Consider the following 16,481-nt stretch of genomic DNA (forward strand, 5'->3'; position numbering starts at 1 on the left):
GTCCGTGAGAATATGAAATAAATCAAATTTCAATCAAAAATGGCAAACAATTTCAATTCAACTTAAAGTCAATATTAATCAAAAACAAAAAATAATCATCATTTACACAATTGATCAATCAAATTGGCCATAAAGAATGTTTACTGGAAAAAAAGTCAATACAAATATAAATAAAAATCACCTGCTCTCATCTTCAACACTATCTTCTTAAGTATTTTCTGGATCAGCTTTACCAATTTGGCTTTGACGATGTTTGAAATTATTTCATAAACTAAAGAATTTGCTAATTTTGTGGTTATTCCTGCGATGAATTGCTTTCCTGAATATTATACAAACGGAAATTGCTTAGATCCCCAAAAGGATCGGGTAGATCATCAGCTTCTTTTTCTACTTCCTCGTCGTGGTCCAACGATGGTCCAAAATGGTCACAATTGCTATGTTCTTGGTCTGCAGATTGTTTATCATCTGTCATTTCGATCTGAGCTATAAATTCATCAAGACCATCGAGTGCTTCATGGACATCCGAATTCAATGGACTTGTGTGTTTGTGGGTGCCATGATGATTCTTTAGATTTTCCAATGGCTGATTTGAGCTTTGATCCGATCTATTTACATTTCCATACAACTCTCGCAATGTTGTTCGTGTCAAATTGAATTCTCTCATGCCGAAACCCATGCGTTGGCCCTCATCGGCGGCCTCGCGACGTGCCAGCTTTCTTTCATCGTGGGCCAATTGCTCGGCCGAGGTGCGTTCCAAGTCTTTCGATGAACTATGCCGCGAGGATAAGCTACTTGCGGCTGATTTACGTGAACGTTTGATAATTTGACGACACTTATTCGTGATGCCACCAACGATTTCGGATACCAAGGCGACACCGCCGAGGAAATAGCCCAATGCCATCAATAGAAACATGCCCTCGGTATCGGCTGTGGTCAATTGACGTTCCTCTTGTATAATTTCGCGTAGTGAACTGGACGAACTGGCCTGGAGGAGGCGACCCGAAGACGAACGCTGCATGGCCCAGCTAACCTCATTGCCGATTTTTGCCATTAGGCCACTCTGTTGGGCCAGGAGAATCATTGAGTCGATTTTACGTTTATATACGGATTCACGTGGATAAAGAAAACCAATTTGAAAGAGAGCAAAACATTCTTCACTCAAATGCAAGGCCGAACGACGTGAAATGTTTCTAGAAAATAAGAGACAGTGATTTATTGTACTTTATGATCAATGATTAAGATCATTGCTTACTCATCGGAGAAATTCGATTGAACCAAATACTCCAATTGTGCCTTGGAGCCGAGAAAGGCGTAGTTCCAAAAGAAACTTTGCGTAACATTACCAATGCCCTCATCGATAGAGCTAACAAATTCCATTTTCTTATACAATTTTACAGTGGGTACATGGGTGGAGTTTTGAAACCAATTCTCCCAGCCACCATTATCTTTCAAGAGTCAATAAAGATAATATAGATGTGTGTGTGTGTGTGTGTTACACTTACCTAATGTACCCACACGATAGAATAAGCCAAGTAGATCAAGCACCGAGTCCACTGTATCGGGAAATGCTGGCAGTGTGACAAAAGCAATTATCGAACCAGTATAACATGATGTTATAATTATGGTAAATAACCAATAAGCACCGATCAGTAGACGTGTCGACACTTTCTTTGTATTACTCCATGAGTATTTACCCGTAAAGGTGAAGGCATTTGTGAACATGCCAAAGACATACCAAAACATATTCTCCATTTCACCCCAATTGCCCATCAGATGGCTAAGAGTTAAACGATCTGTAAAGACTATGGGGAATATGCCACCCAAATAGACACAGATTAGGGCTACCCACACGGTCCATTGAAATGGACCCATAATGGCACGATATTTGGGTAATGCCTTCGATGCCAGCGTTATGAAGGCAGCGCAATCTTTTGAATGTCCCACCGACATCTCTGTTTCCCGTAAACGTTCCTCCGTAATGAATATGCCCGACATACCAATATCCACGGCCTTCAGTTCAATTTGTCTTTGTATATTGTTAACAACGCCGTGTGTGTGCATTTCCTTTGCCGTCTCGGTGATATCCAGTGAGAAGTTCAATCGTTTGCCAATCAAACTGAGTAAGCGATACTCGATGCCATCCCAACGCAATTGACTCATGCCCGACGAATCGATGCTGTGTATGCGAAAGATAAAGGGCGGTTGATTTGATGCCGACACCTGAAATCGATGTCCAGCGAAACCGGCCTGAAATTTTGGTGGAAACAAGTTGATATGTGGTCTCGATAGACCACCCTTCATCCAGCTGGTGAGAACAACCGGAACATTCGAGCCCAGGCCATCAGCGTAAAGTTTATGCGTGTATAGAACATAAGGGCGTTCCTTTTGGTAAAAAAAAAAACAACATTCGAATTATTCGAATCGGAAAGGAATTACTCCATACTCACCCTCACAGTATCAGTCATCAGAGACTCTCCAATGACCAAGAGATTGACAATATTCGATGACAACTCCGAGATAAGAAAATCTCTCAATTTCCATTGGGTCGAACGCGATACCAAGACAACACGACTCTCGGTCTGTGGTCCCAAAATCTTTCGCGTCATCAATGGATCCGATAGAAACAATATATAACTCTTGCAATTGCTATCAATATGCCGGGTGAAATGTGTATTCTTAGCCTCATAGCGAGAATTAATCTCGCCATGATAAAACGTAATGGGAAGGGTCTGAAATCACTCAATAAGTCAGTCGAGTAATCAAGATGTCTTAACAATGGGAATTGGTTGTCACCTTAAAAAGATTCTCCAATATTAGACCATCCGATTTTTCAACAAAACTATCATAATAAATAACAGGCGGACACTTGGCCAAGTAATCAGCGGCTATTTGATTAACCAAAGCAACCAAAGAATTGGTCTGATCGTAATTCAAATTATTCACATGAAATTGATCGGCCAGAAGTTGCGATCGTGGCTTTGGATTGCCATAAAAAGTGGCATCAATGCGTCGCTTATGGCGTCTACTTTCACTCAGGCAATTCTTCCTGCCATATAGCTGCTCGTTTAAGCCATAACGGTCAATGAGACGGCGGCTCACACATTTTCTATCCAATGGCTCATCCGAACTGTGGCCCGATGTGAAGTGAACAAGAAATAAAACAAAACCAAATGCCAATAATGTTGTTCCCATCATGGGCTGACTATGACTCTAAGCCCTTTTCACAAAGTTACACCGCTTTATATACAGTCGCCCGTGGGAGGGAGGTAGAGATAAAATGGAAGGGAAGTAGGTGGCAAACAAGAGAATTGTAGGATGCACGCTAGGGTTCATCACCTCGAAACAAATTATAGATATTGGTTGGTCATTCCATGAAATTAATTGTGACACCTGCAACTCGATGAAATTAATGAATAGGAAATTTAATACAGTTTGAATCCATTCGAGCAACAATTGAAAATATAATTAAAGCAATGAAATGATTGAAATCTGACATAAGCAAAATTATAGTAGACTAAATAAAAGATACGCCTAGTTTTGTGAAACGAAATACATATAGTAATTTGTATTTAGGTCTCTGTATTAAACGACACTCATGGTCAGAGGGAAGGACTCGCTTTTAGTCATTAAATTACTGCTGACTATCAGAGTGTGCCATCTCTCTCCCTCTCTTGGCCAGTTCTGTTACACGTTTGGCAACATTTGATGGTAACGAAAACTGCCGATCAACCAACCCAACCACCAATAAAATGCAATGTTTTCAAATAAAAACAAATTCACGCGGGTGCGACAAACCAAAATGACAAGCCCAAGGACATTACCACAGTGCCGCATTCTACGCCCCTACACACACACACACACACACACACGCACACACACACATTTAGTCACCTTTCTATACGTACAAAACGTAAGTTTACGTATTTTCTTTCTTTTTGCAATGATTTTGCCATTAGATTTTATTTGCACTTTCGTTTGACAATTTGCGCAGAGTATGAGTGAGGATGGGATGAGAAGCAGGAGGAGGGGAACCGTTTTAAAGCGGCTACAAAATCTCTAAAGAACACTTGAGTTAAATCTAGAGAATATGTAGACACACCTGACAAAGCTAAACCTTAAGGTGGATGGATGGAGGCAAAAGTCGGTCGAGCGAAACGCAACAAGCAGGTGGAAGAAGTGGAAGTTCTGCCCATTACCACAGACAGATACACAGATAAAAAGACAGGTGAGGAGAGGTGAGGTGCGGTGTGAGACAGAGAGAGAGAGGGCGGGATAGCTGGATAGCAACTGGATGGATGGATGGATGGATGGATGGATGGATGGATGGATGGACAGAAGATGGTAAAGGCACAACCACATATGACACTTGTTAACCCAGCAACAACAAGCATAGCAAGAACTCTAGAGAACTGATGACGAGTCAGCGAGCACTCAGGCAGGAACTTTAAATGTGAAGGATATCGTCTAGGAATAGAGACAGAGTGCGATAGAGAGAGAGGAGCTAACCATTACACATGGCCATATGCTTGGCTAGTTCAAGACAATTCTCGTCAGGACACAAACACACACACACACACACAGAGTGAGAAAGCGAGAGATAGATACACACGCATACCAATAAAAAGAAACGAAATGATAGGAATAGGACATTTGGAATCCTCATTGCAACGAAAGTGATTTTAATAATAAATGAAATTTTTTTCTTCTTGTTGCTATTGCTGTCCCTCTTTCTACCACTTATTGTTGTTGTTCTTGTTGTTGTTGCTGCTGTCGTTCGTCTCCATCTCGTTCTGCTATTTGGTCCACAAAGGACATTTGCTCTCTCTGTCTCTCTCTCTCTCTACGTATTTTTATTTTAGTGCTCTTCTGTGGGCTAAAAACAACAACAAAAAGCACACTAGCATACATATACACACAGATACAGTTACATACACATACATTCAAACACTGCAACAGCAGCGGCAACAACAACATCAAAAACAAAAAAGAAATGTATTCACCTTTATATTGAGGCTACGACCTAAGCAATACCCTGTGATAACCTAAGGCATGTTATCGATTTCGCCCAATAAATTGATATAGATTTACATGTAAAAGTGCTTCATATGTTCGGGGAGATGTTTTTTATGACAAAATCATTGTTTTTCCTCTCAATCTTATGACTTTAGCTTAAGAAGCGAAAAAGTATGCAACGTTTTTTTGTTTTTGTAAGTCTCTTCTTCATTTGTGTGATTTCTTTCCAAATTATAAAATTGGTAAATATTTTGTTATGAAATTACAAACAAAAGTTAATCTTTGAGGCATTTTTATATACCCATTGCTAAAAATAGATTTTCATTGCAGGGTAACAAAAGTGTAGAGAGCATGTAAAAATATTGACCTTTTCCATTTGCCAAAGTGGAATGATTTGTACAATTTTTTGTTCGCTTCTGCCTGTGTGTGTGTGTGTGTGTGTGTGTGTACGTGTATGTGTATTTTTTATGCCCTGAAATTCATATTTAAGTTCCATATGCAACACCATCGAAGTCTCAACCTCCGGCTGGTTATTCCTTGCCCACATCTATCAATAAGAACTTAGCTCAAACCGTCTGCTCTACAACCAACTTTGGGAGGGGGAAAAAGAGGTAAGGCAAAACTAATCTAAGCCTACGAAATTAATTTTTGGAGGCCGCTTAAATATTAATAGCCCGGCTGTTTGCTGTGCATCAACTTTCCACAAAAACCAAAACCAACAAAAAAGCCATAAACAACACAACAACTAAAACAACAACAACAAGAACAAAAAAAAAAAAAAATCATTAATTAAGAGGGAAAAACTGTGAGAGAGCGAGATAGCAAGAAAGAAAGGGAAACCATAGCTCATAAACATAAATTTAGATTAGAAAACAAATGAAACCGCGCAAATTTTTCGTTTATTTTCACTACCTACTCTGGCCTGTTCAAATGAATAGAAAAGGAGAAGAAAAACTCAAGGGAAACCAAAAGAGGGAAAATTCAGAAACAAAATGGTAACCAGGCACTGTGAATGGAAGCCAGAAAGTCAATTTCCATTCAATTGTTTAATTAATTGCCCAACGCAATTTCCACCATATGATGATATACCTTAGGAATAGTCTTTTGTTGTGATTTCACCCCAAAAAGTTTTATTCAGCCAATGAAAAGTCTTTGAAAACTTATGCAGTGAGGGTTTAACTGTTTTATAACTGTTTAGTTATCAATTCTAATTAGTATCTAATTAGTATTAGGCCCTTTGAACAGTTACAATCTTTTAATTGGTTTGAGCTTAATTTAATTATTTTAATATAATTAAGTATATTAACATTAAAACACTTATGATCTAAAGATTCCTTTAAAACGTTAGATTATCTTACTTTCTTATGTTTTTATCCAACTGTCTACATAATATCGGCTGTTTCTAGTCTAACTCATTCTATATTATATCTCTAGAAATATTATACAGTTTGATAAAAAGTTGTTTGTTTTTTTTTTTGGCAAAATCTTTTGGTGTCTCCAATATTTAAAACCACAAAATACAAAAACAAAAAATGCGAAAAAAAGGAAAATGAATAAGGATGAGAAAACGAAATGAAATACAACATAAACAAAATGCGACCACAATCGATGGCCAAACTGAATGGAACTGGTGGCTCTTTGATGTGGCGACTACTGACCAAACTAAGCAAACAATAGCATTAACAATAGAGAGCAATAGCAACAATTTGATACCCTACATTTCGATGGGCAAGTACGTATAAACCACAACTACAACTTCAAATCTCAATGGAAATTTTTAGGGTCTGCACTTAAGGATTTTCCGTGCGTCTACCAGATATAGGGTATCTCCAAGTCGTTGGAATGAGTGTGGAGTATTTATTTTTGTTGTTTAGGTTTGTTCACCGAATCTTGATTATAAGCCACATTAATGCACAGACATGCGCTGCTTGTTGCCCGCCAAAGAAAGGTTTCTCCATGGCAGAAAAGTAAAAGACGAAAAAGCACAGATGACGATGATAATGATGATGATGCTGATGATGATGATGATGATGACGATGATGATGGCAGCAGCAGCGGTTTAGATGGGTTTCGGGTTGGTCCTTGGAATTGGACTTGGGTTTCCGTTTCAGTTTCGGCGGTCAACAGTTTTAATTAAAACAAAACAAAACAACGAGATGAGAAGCAACAACAAACAAGAACAGACAAAAACTGAGAACAGAAAACAGACAAACGAAAAATAGACAATGGCCCCGCAAGACGCGCCAGTTAGATAGAGCCAGCAAGTGCCTATAAATAAATAATGCATGTGAGAGCAAAAGAGACAGTCTGTCTGATTGTGGGTGGGGGAGGCGCTGGCGATGGAAGAGAGTGGCAAATTACTAGGAAAGGTCAGGGGGTTAGGGCTAGGGGGGCGTGGTGGGGGAGCAAAAATAAAGTGCACCAGCGCCGCGGCATTGGCCATAAAGTCTGCTAAGAAATGTTAAGACATCTCTTACTTTCCCTTTGGCTTAGGGTCGGTCGCTTGGTCGAAACGTCGCCAAGCAAAATTTGCGGAAAATGTGACGGTCAACAAATTATCAAAATACTCGCGCAGAAAAAAAAAACTTAAAAAGGGTAAAAACAAGAAGGAAATAATGAAACAGGAAAAGGAATGTAAGGAAAAGTAAGTGGCAGGAATGAACCAGCTGCGCCCTGCCCGCATTAAGTCAAAGACACAAAAGCCAAGTGAAATCTGGCCTACAAAATTGGCAAACAGATAAACGGAATTATCTTATTTTGTTCCTGAGATAGATTCTCGTTCCAAATGTTTCCATGATCACCCATAAAGTATTGTGTACATCCATTCGATAAATGATTTCAAAGGAAAAGATATATACCACAGATCTGCGACTTTCCTTTACTTCTATCTAGGTATGTGAAAGTAATTTTGTTTATAGAAGAATCTCGAGTTAATCTGTTGAGTTTTATTCAGATACTGTTAAAGTTCAAAGGTAAAGGTCATTCCACCAGAATAAGAATATATTTTTGCGTTGCTAATTTTCTTTGGGAAAGGGTAAAAAAAGTGACAAGTGGTAAGTGAAAGAGAGAACAAAAAGGATTCACATTGAAATTTATGTCTAGGATCCCATCATTATCTGGCTTACAAGTTGAAGTCAGCTGAGGTCCATCTTTTTGGTAGACTTCTTTTTCGCATTCGCTAATTTAACTCGTTTTTAACTTTTTATTAGCCATGCCCAGGGATTTTCTTCATTGCAATCTTATCGATTCTGTTCAAGTGTCATTGCTCACATGTTTGTATCATCATCATTATTTGCAGGTCACAGTTCGCAGTTGCAGGTCAGCTTAGGTCAGTTTAAACTGTTTCAGTCTACTAAACTTCCACAGACGATGCCAATGAAGGACAGAGAGAGAGAGAGACAAAGAGAGAGAAACACACACAGCTGATTGATGGACTCGAATTTAAAATTCCAAAGGGTTCCGTCTAAAAAAAAAGAAGAAGTGCGGAAAAGGGGCCAAAAAGAGCAACAAGGAAAAGCTAGCAAAAAATTAAGTTGTTACTTTTGTGTTTTTCTTCTCATTTCCTCCCTGCCCCCAACCTCCCCCCACCATATATACAATACACATATATATTTTATTTCCTTTTCCTTTGCTCTGCTGCAGACATTTGCGGTGGGAGTTTTGTGGAAACCTTTTGCCTATCCTCTTGTTGGTCAACTTGCTCTGCCTCTTTTTTTTGTTGTTTTTTTTGTTGTTTCTTTGTGGCTAAATACAAAAGGCAGCTGTTGGTTTTTATGCCTACCCCGCTACCCATTTACAGTCTACCCGCCCCCACTGTCTGGGCTGTCGGCTGGGTCGGTTGTTAGTTGCATGAATATGAAGTGGTCTTATAATCCACACCAAACAAAAACAACAAAATGACCCAAGTGCGAAATTAAAAGGCGAAAATGTGCTTAGTAGACAGAGGCAAGGAGGCGGCCGAGCCATCCAGCAAGCGACCAGATGGGAAGGACTCCCATCCCAAGGTTGATAACGCTCGCAAAGGGAGGCAGGAATATAGAGTAAGAGAGCAAGAAAGTCGCGCGACGTGCTGACTGCAAATGGATGATTGTCCGTTTTTTATATCTAGTATATCTATAGAGCAAAAGGGTATATCAAGACGATTTTCACTCTAATAAGCATATATGTACGTATGTATATATGTATTTATGATCCAATTGATCTAAAATCTTTAGGGCTTTATTAATTTATTGTGTGAAAATATTGCCAAGACATCATTTTATTTGCTAAGCAATCATTTAAACACTAAATTGGTGACCCCGATGTCAGCCTTTTGTATTTCTCGCCTTAATAATTTGGTGACCCCGATGCCAAAATGTTATTGGTGATCTCGAGGTCATTAAGTTTGTAATGGCTCTGAAGGGTATCCGAAAGTCGTCATTTGAGCGAATCAAGTCTATGAAATAATTTTTTTCATTTTATTTTGTTTTTGTTACTGGTGTTGCTGTTGTTGTTGTCGTTGTCGTTGTTGCCATTCCTATATCAAGACGTTAAGGCCGGAAGGCACAAAATGTGTTATGTGACACAAAAAGCGGACACTTTTGCTTACTCTCTTCCTCTTCTCACCCCAACATTCCCTCCGCACTGTTAACTTACCACTCCTCTCCGGTTCACCATTCAACACTTTTCATTTTGTTGTTGCTATTATCTCCTCTTTCTAGCCGCCTCTCTTCCGCACTGCCCTTCGCACTGCGGGCTATTACATTTGCATTGCCAAATGATTTGTTATCCCTTTTGGTCCAGTCTGGTAATTGAGATTTATTGTGATTAGCAGAAAGCCGAATTTCCATTTTAAACAAAGGGTAAGATACAAATTTTCTATGTATTCTTAAGAAAAATTCAAAGACTTAAAAAACAAACCAAAAAGAGTTTGTTTATTTTCATACATTTAACCAATGTGTTGACAATTATTTGCCTCATTTGAATTGCTGACCGTTATATATTTTGGAAAATTGCAAGAAAATGTTATCAACATTGGAATTTTGAATTCGTTGGGAATCCGCTGCTATTAGCCTCTGTCTCTTTGTCTCTGCAATTTGCTTACGTTTGCGCATTATTTCAAAGAGAATTTTATATCTTTTGTCGCGTTTTATGTTTGATGTTTGGGTTCTTGAATTGGCTATAGAAAGGATAACTCTTTGTATAACACAATCGCTTACATAATTTTAACAGCAAAGTGTGCGCAGAATCCTGACCAAGGCAATCTCTTAGTTACATCACTTCTCTTATATTTCGCCTTGTATACCATGTATTCCACTTTGAACAGCGACCATAATGAGATGATATGATTATGGCAGAAAAGCGACTTGTTGCCCAAAAATGTTATGAGCTTGTCGTTCCCTTAAGAATGATATTTGCTATACAATTTGAGATTCTTAACCTCTCTAGGTAGTAGGCAGTAAATGACAATGTGTACAAATGGAATAGCAGACTGTTTGGTCGTAGGAAGGGTATATCCTTTGTCAAATACTTAACTGTTAATATTTCCGAAAGTGAAAACTTTTAAAATTAGCAAATTTACCAGCATTTCATTCTGCTTCCTATGAAATAGTCTTCTTTTTAGAAAAGATATTCAAATTAAACAAAGAAACATTTCCGCAGTTACATAACAAAAACTAAAAGATAAACCTTTTTCACTGGAGCTAAAAATTATTTTGTGGCGCCGAACCTAAATCTTAAATTCAAAAACAACGATTTTAGAAACCATAAAATATAACACGATAAGGACAACAATTTTCAACTATTTAAATGAGAATGGAAAATTCGAAGATCGAGGTAGCTTGCTTATCCATATATCTATTCATGATTATAAATGAATCAGTTTTAAATAAATATGTCAAGATGTCGTATTTTATATTTTTTAACCTATCAACCATATGAAAAGCAATATGAGATCTATTTGAGAGGTGCATGAAAATATTTAAAACTTTGGCTGATTAAGTTTTGGAAACTCATGTCGAAGCATTTGATGATTTCATTCAAGTCCACAATGCCAACCATGCTAATGACTTGACTCAAATGTCGATTTCAATCACTCATGCATCACTCTATCATTTGCAAGTAAAGTATACGTATATATTTGCCTAGTTCATTTCTAAAGATAAACAATTCTATATTTTTGTGGATATTTGATATGATTGTATTTTGTTGGCATTATTATGATATTAACATTATGGCCAAGCAATAAACATTTTCAGCAAGTATTGATTTGGCCACTTTCAATCGATTCATTTCAATATTGATTCACTTTCAATAGCAAAAGCTTTTGACATGCTTATTCAATAGCTTAAAGATAATCCCTGCTTGATATTTGATTTTAACATTCGATTACTTCATGACATTCGATGTTTATTGGGTCGAATATTTTCGAGCAAGTTGTATTGGGACATGAAATAAAAGCTCCCTTGCCAATTTTGGTTGAGTTTGTAAAGGGGAAATTTAAGGACAAAATATCCCAATATTCAGAAAGAGGCGAAACGTTCTACGATGACTACACACTCTTCCTCCTCTTGCCCTCCTCGGCAAGGACTTAATGCGATTTCTGCTTACATTTCATAATTGACCATTTGCTTGACATTGGCACATGGCGCGTATACGCAACATTTTTTATTGGCAAGCAACTTCAACTCTGTGTACAATAAATTCACAATTATGATTGTTGCTGTTTCTGGAGAAGAAGTAAGAGAAGATGCAGGTATATGGATATGTATGTAGATATATCTACTTGTACAGGTTTATGTTCAACAAATTGGATTAATTATGCAAAACCATGAAAATGGGGTTAAAGCCCACCTTCTGCTACTGGTTATACGTGTTTATATGTATATGTTAACCATTTTAAGCAATGAAAATCGGCATCGCTATCGGAAAATTGCAACTGCAAGTGTGCAAGTGGGCAACTGTGTCTGCAATGTTCATCGTTTTCCATGTGGCTGGGCACGTGCCACGATTGTAATTACAACATACACACACACACGCATTTCTGTTAATAAAAACAAATGAATATGAGCTTGTGAATATTTCATGCGGGCGATCAGCTGCCATTAAATGTAATTATTTTTAATACAATTTTTTACAATTTCAGTTTCGATTTAAATGGATAAATGTAAGTATATATGTTTGTATATTGGATTGTATGCCAATGAACAAGGTAACCAGTCTGGGAGATTCATATGGCAAGCGTGTCCTTATTATGCTTAACTATCAGTTTGGATACTCTGCTAAAAGGGTATAAAATTTATATAATTTCATGACATAATATGTACATAAGTACGTAATAGAAATTGACTGACAACATTCAGGTTTCTAGTGTTTGAAGAGGCAATCTATGAAATGGTTCGAAAGTTGTCCATAGCAAATGGACAGTCGCAGGATACTTTGTTCAAAGACACGATGATCATACATAATATTTTTTTTTGCCTTGGAGAGGAATTTCTTGCATTTTCATGAATTCTGATTTCTATTTGCATAGCGAAAGTTGAAGAAACTCATCAAGGGTATTGTAACTTCGGTGAACTGAATGTTTCTGTTTTGATTTTTTTTTTTACCCAAATAAGTGTAATTAATGCTGAACGCCGTAAAATGATTGTCGTCCGTGAGAGTTGCTTCAATGATTTTTGCCTCCTGCTGGCCAGTCGAATGGTCGAGCTAACTACTTAATAACTTAACAAGTGATAACTGCCACTTGGGAAATATCCCCATATTCCCCATATCCCTCGATTTTACAAATTACATGTGTATACATATACTCCAGAGGTCTCTGTGGGAAAAGCTTTGCAAAGAGCTTTACGTGGAACTTTCCTCTTAAACACTTTTAGCCGTTTCAATGGCCGCAATTCAAACACAATAAAAACAAATTAGCTTAACAAAAATAGAAGAAAGAAACACACGAAAGGTTAAAGACTGGGAAAGCATAACCAGCCATGCCAAAATGATCAAATTGACTTCTTTCTTTTCATTTTAAAACGTTATCTTAAAAGTAGGTTTGTTTAAGAAGACATTAGAATTATATATAGAAGAAGTTTGGAATGTCGGCTACATAGGCACATAGAGAACTCTCTTCACATTGCTCTCAATTTCGCACTTTTTTTTCTTACTAACCTCTTGATTACAGATCCCATTAGGATCCTAAAACCCACCTTTTTATTCTCTTCGTCACGTTTAGTCGGTGGGATCCATGGCAGATTCTCTGTGGGTTTTTGCCGAAGCAGAGAAAGAGAGACAACAACAAGCAAACATTTGGCTATAAGGAATATAAATCGATTATTGTTAATCCTGAAAATTTGACAAAAATTTAACAAGTATGTAGTTTTGGTAAGTGGATCATATGATATGGGATCTTACTTAAAATTCCATGCCATATCTCTTGGGGTCATGTGCATGCATTTTGCATGGATTCAGTTGCATTCAGTTGTCAAGTCAATTATTTGGTTATTAGTTATTTATAGAGACCCGTTCGTCAGCCGTCACGAACCTCCAATTCCAGGCACTCATTGGCCCAAACCGCACTCACAACCACCCTCCCCTTTCCGCCCTCACACCGAGCCACGTACCTGCCTCTTTCATCCTAGCAACGAGTTGTCTAATTGCACAGCATGACTTGGTTGGCCGAGTGGCCAATATACATACATACATATATATGTATCTATGTATGTATGTGTGGCCAATCTATCTGTATATATTTTGGGGCATGCCGCCAATTTTACACACACACACACACAGACACACGCACACTATAAAGCTAATCAACTGGCGGCCACATAAAATGTCATGCTGGTTTCTACATTAGAGAAGCGTAGCAGAGGATGGTTAATGGAAAGGTCTGAGGTCGTTCTGTGGGCGGAGGAGGGGGCCAGTGTTTTGAGTTTGGGCTTGGGAGAGGGGTGAGGTCGAAAGGACATACACTTTTTGTTATTTATTTGCATGCCTTCATCGTTCAATATGTATAAATACTTTTTGCTATCGATGAGAGGCAACAGCATGCATAATTTTGCGATGATTGTGTTTTAATTAATGCAAAAAACAAAACACAAAAGTTTCCTCAAAATGAAGCAACGAATATGTTAATACTCTGTTTAACGTTAGAAACCTTTAAGCCTGTGGAATTTATTAATTAAAGCAGTTGAGCAGTGGTAAAATATGCAATTATTGTTAATAATCGATCAATCGAAGGGCTCGGCATTGCTCTCAATTGTCTCTGGGTATGTAATTTATTTCCATTTGAATCAATCAGAAGATAACGATTTGTATTTCCCCTATGCATTAATCGAATATAGCCACTCACCTCACATACAGCTGCAGGGTATACACAACAGCAACAACAGCAACGACAACAACCACAACGACAACAACAAAAAAGGCAATTTAACAAAAAAAGGAAAACGTATTAAAATAGCAGCAAAGGAGTATTAAAAGAAAGGCAGAGAGGGGGGAAAACGTGAATAATAGTGGCAACAGCAAACTAACTAGCGGCTATTGTTTGGCCCACATGTATGCGTGTGTGTGTGTGTGTGTGTGTGTGAGAGTGTGCCTAAGAACAATGGCTTTAAATTAAAAGTGGAAATCAATGGAAAAATATGCAGTGCAGCATGCCATCACCCAATCGTTTGGCCAGTCCCCAATCCTTCATTCTGGATGGATACTGGATCCTTCTCTCCTGTTTGCATCCTTTCTGCCCCCGCATTAAACATAATATACGTAATTATTATCATTTTGTGTCAGATTCTATATTGGTCCACTCACACACACATACACACCGCCCATTTGGGTCCCCTCGCCCTCCTTCACCCACTCACCCATTTAGCACTCACTCACTCACTCTTTGGCCTCAGGCAGTGGCAATTTATCGTTGATTGTGAACTATTTATTAACGCATAACTTTATAAATGAGCCAGAGTCCTAGTCGTCGTCCTGGTTTTGCTTCTGAACTGAACTGAAAATGCAATATACGGTTTGTTCGTTCGTTCGTTTGGTCCATTTGGGTCGTTCAGGCCTTTCAATTGGATTCCATGCCAAATGTAATTTAGTCAAAGTTCAATGGCAAAGAGATGACCATTTTCATAGAGTTTGGGCTATCATTAGCTGTGGTTGGGTGGTGCTTGAGTGGTGCAGGCGAACAGGTAGATGGATAGTCCAGTTTGACAGTTTCAGTCGGCTTATTGATGGGGTTTAATTTGTTGCTCAATTAGTGGGCATTCAATTTTCATTTGTATTTGATTTTTTTTCTGTTCATTTTTATTTGCTGAATTTCTATTTATTTTGCGGGGGAAATCAATTTGAATCTCCGCTGATCAGAAATCAGAAATTTAATTCTATTCTAATATATTATTTTAAGTTATTGTCATATTAAACTAAGCAATTAATTTAATCTACATGGAGTTTTCTTCTTTTCAAATGACTTTTAATTGTATTTTTTGTTCTTGTTGTTTTTCCATCCTTTACATTTTGATTAAATTCCATTTTGGGGAAGCTTTTTATTCAGTCCTTGAACATGCAATTGAATGGAGACAGAAATGGTTCATTGGGCAACAATATTAAATGAAATGTCATGCCTCACTTCGGCAAAATAGTTGCCAACAATTACATTTTATTAAGATACAAATACCAACAAATACGTGCACTTTGTGAAGAGCTTTAAGGGAACTTGCTGAACTGAACTGAACTGAACTGACTGAACTATTGTGGATAACCGCAATTAGGCTATTGAAGATGAAAGAGTTGTCTGCTTGGCTGTCACCATTTGTGCCTTTCAATTGGCTTCGACAAGTAAGTTGTTTCCAAAAAGACGAGTTTTTTTTCTTCTATTTTTTAAGGGCTACCATATGTGTGAGTGAATTTTGTGACTACTGAGATTCTTGGGTAGGAGTTGGAGTGGGGTTGGGGTAGGATTTGTTTGAGCTTCTTTGGCGGTTCGTTTGGTTTTTGTGTTCTTTTTTCTTTATTTTTCATACAAATATGCTTAGACAGGCAGCATGCCAACATGTCCAGGTGGTGGCAGGTGTACGGGTGGCAGGGATTGAGGGCTGCCAGCCAAATGTAGCGTAAAGAAACCATTTAGGATTAGTTTAATATGATACACACAACAACAACAGGCGGCAGTGGCAGCAAGAGCCGTGGGTAGGTGGATAGATAACGCTCTTGGAATAAGCAAAAAGTACTTAAAAATGCCAGCACAAGACTTTCAAGGAAGAGGTGGAGGGGATGGATGGCCAAGGATGAGGACTAGCTACATCAGTGGGAACAAAATGTTGACTACTTAAACACGCACACGCAAACAGCACAATAATATTAGCAAAGGCAAAAGCGAGCCATGGAATAGAAGAAAAAAACAGTGTCCATTATAAGTGAACTAATTCTGCCGACTATGCTGATACCCTATGGATGGCAAAGTCAACAATTAAAATCTTCATGGCATACCCTCTAATCTAGCG

At 38.1% G+C, this 16,481-nt stretch overlaps 1 protein-coding gene across 1 annotated transcript; it reads right to left on the minus strand.

The window, feature by feature from the left end:
- Positions 1 to 295: 295 nt before the first annotated feature.
- Positions 296 to 13,172, minus strand: LOC6644723 (ionotropic receptor 21a). The gene is made up of 8 exons (XM_047011590.1): positions 13,153 to 13,172; positions 11,798 to 11,853; positions 10,359 to 10,381; positions 2,794 to 3,117; positions 2,448 to 2,729; positions 1,503 to 2,382; positions 1,253 to 1,445; positions 296 to 1,190 (listed from the first exon to the last, which is right to left on the minus strand). Exons 1-8 carry the CDS (start codon positions 13,170 to 13,172, stop codon positions 296 to 298), a joined length of 2,673 nt encoding a protein of 890 aa, XP_046867546.1.
- Between the last annotated feature and the right edge of the window lie 3,309 nt (positions 13,173 to 16,481).

The sequence above is a fragment of the Drosophila willistoni genome (assembly GCF_018902025.1).
Source record: "Drosophila willistoni isolate 14030-0811.24 chromosome XL unlocalized genomic scaffold, UCI_dwil_1.1 Seg142, whole genome shotgun sequence".
In the NCBI taxonomy this organism is placed as follows: Eukaryota; Metazoa; Arthropoda; class Insecta; order Diptera; family Drosophilidae; genus Drosophila; species Drosophila willistoni.

Coding starts and splice junctions, on each gene's coding strand:
- LOC6644723 (XM_047011590.1), bottom strand. CDS start 13,172: ATGGGATCTGTAATCAAGAG. Junction 2,383..2,447: donor TGATGACTGATACTGTGAGG/GTGAGTATGGAG, acceptor TTTTACCAAAAG/GAACGCCCTTATGTTCTATA. Junction 1,191..1,252: donor CAATCGAATTTCTCCGATGA/GTAAGCAATGAT, acceptor CTTATTTTCTAG/AAACATTTCACGTCGTTCGG.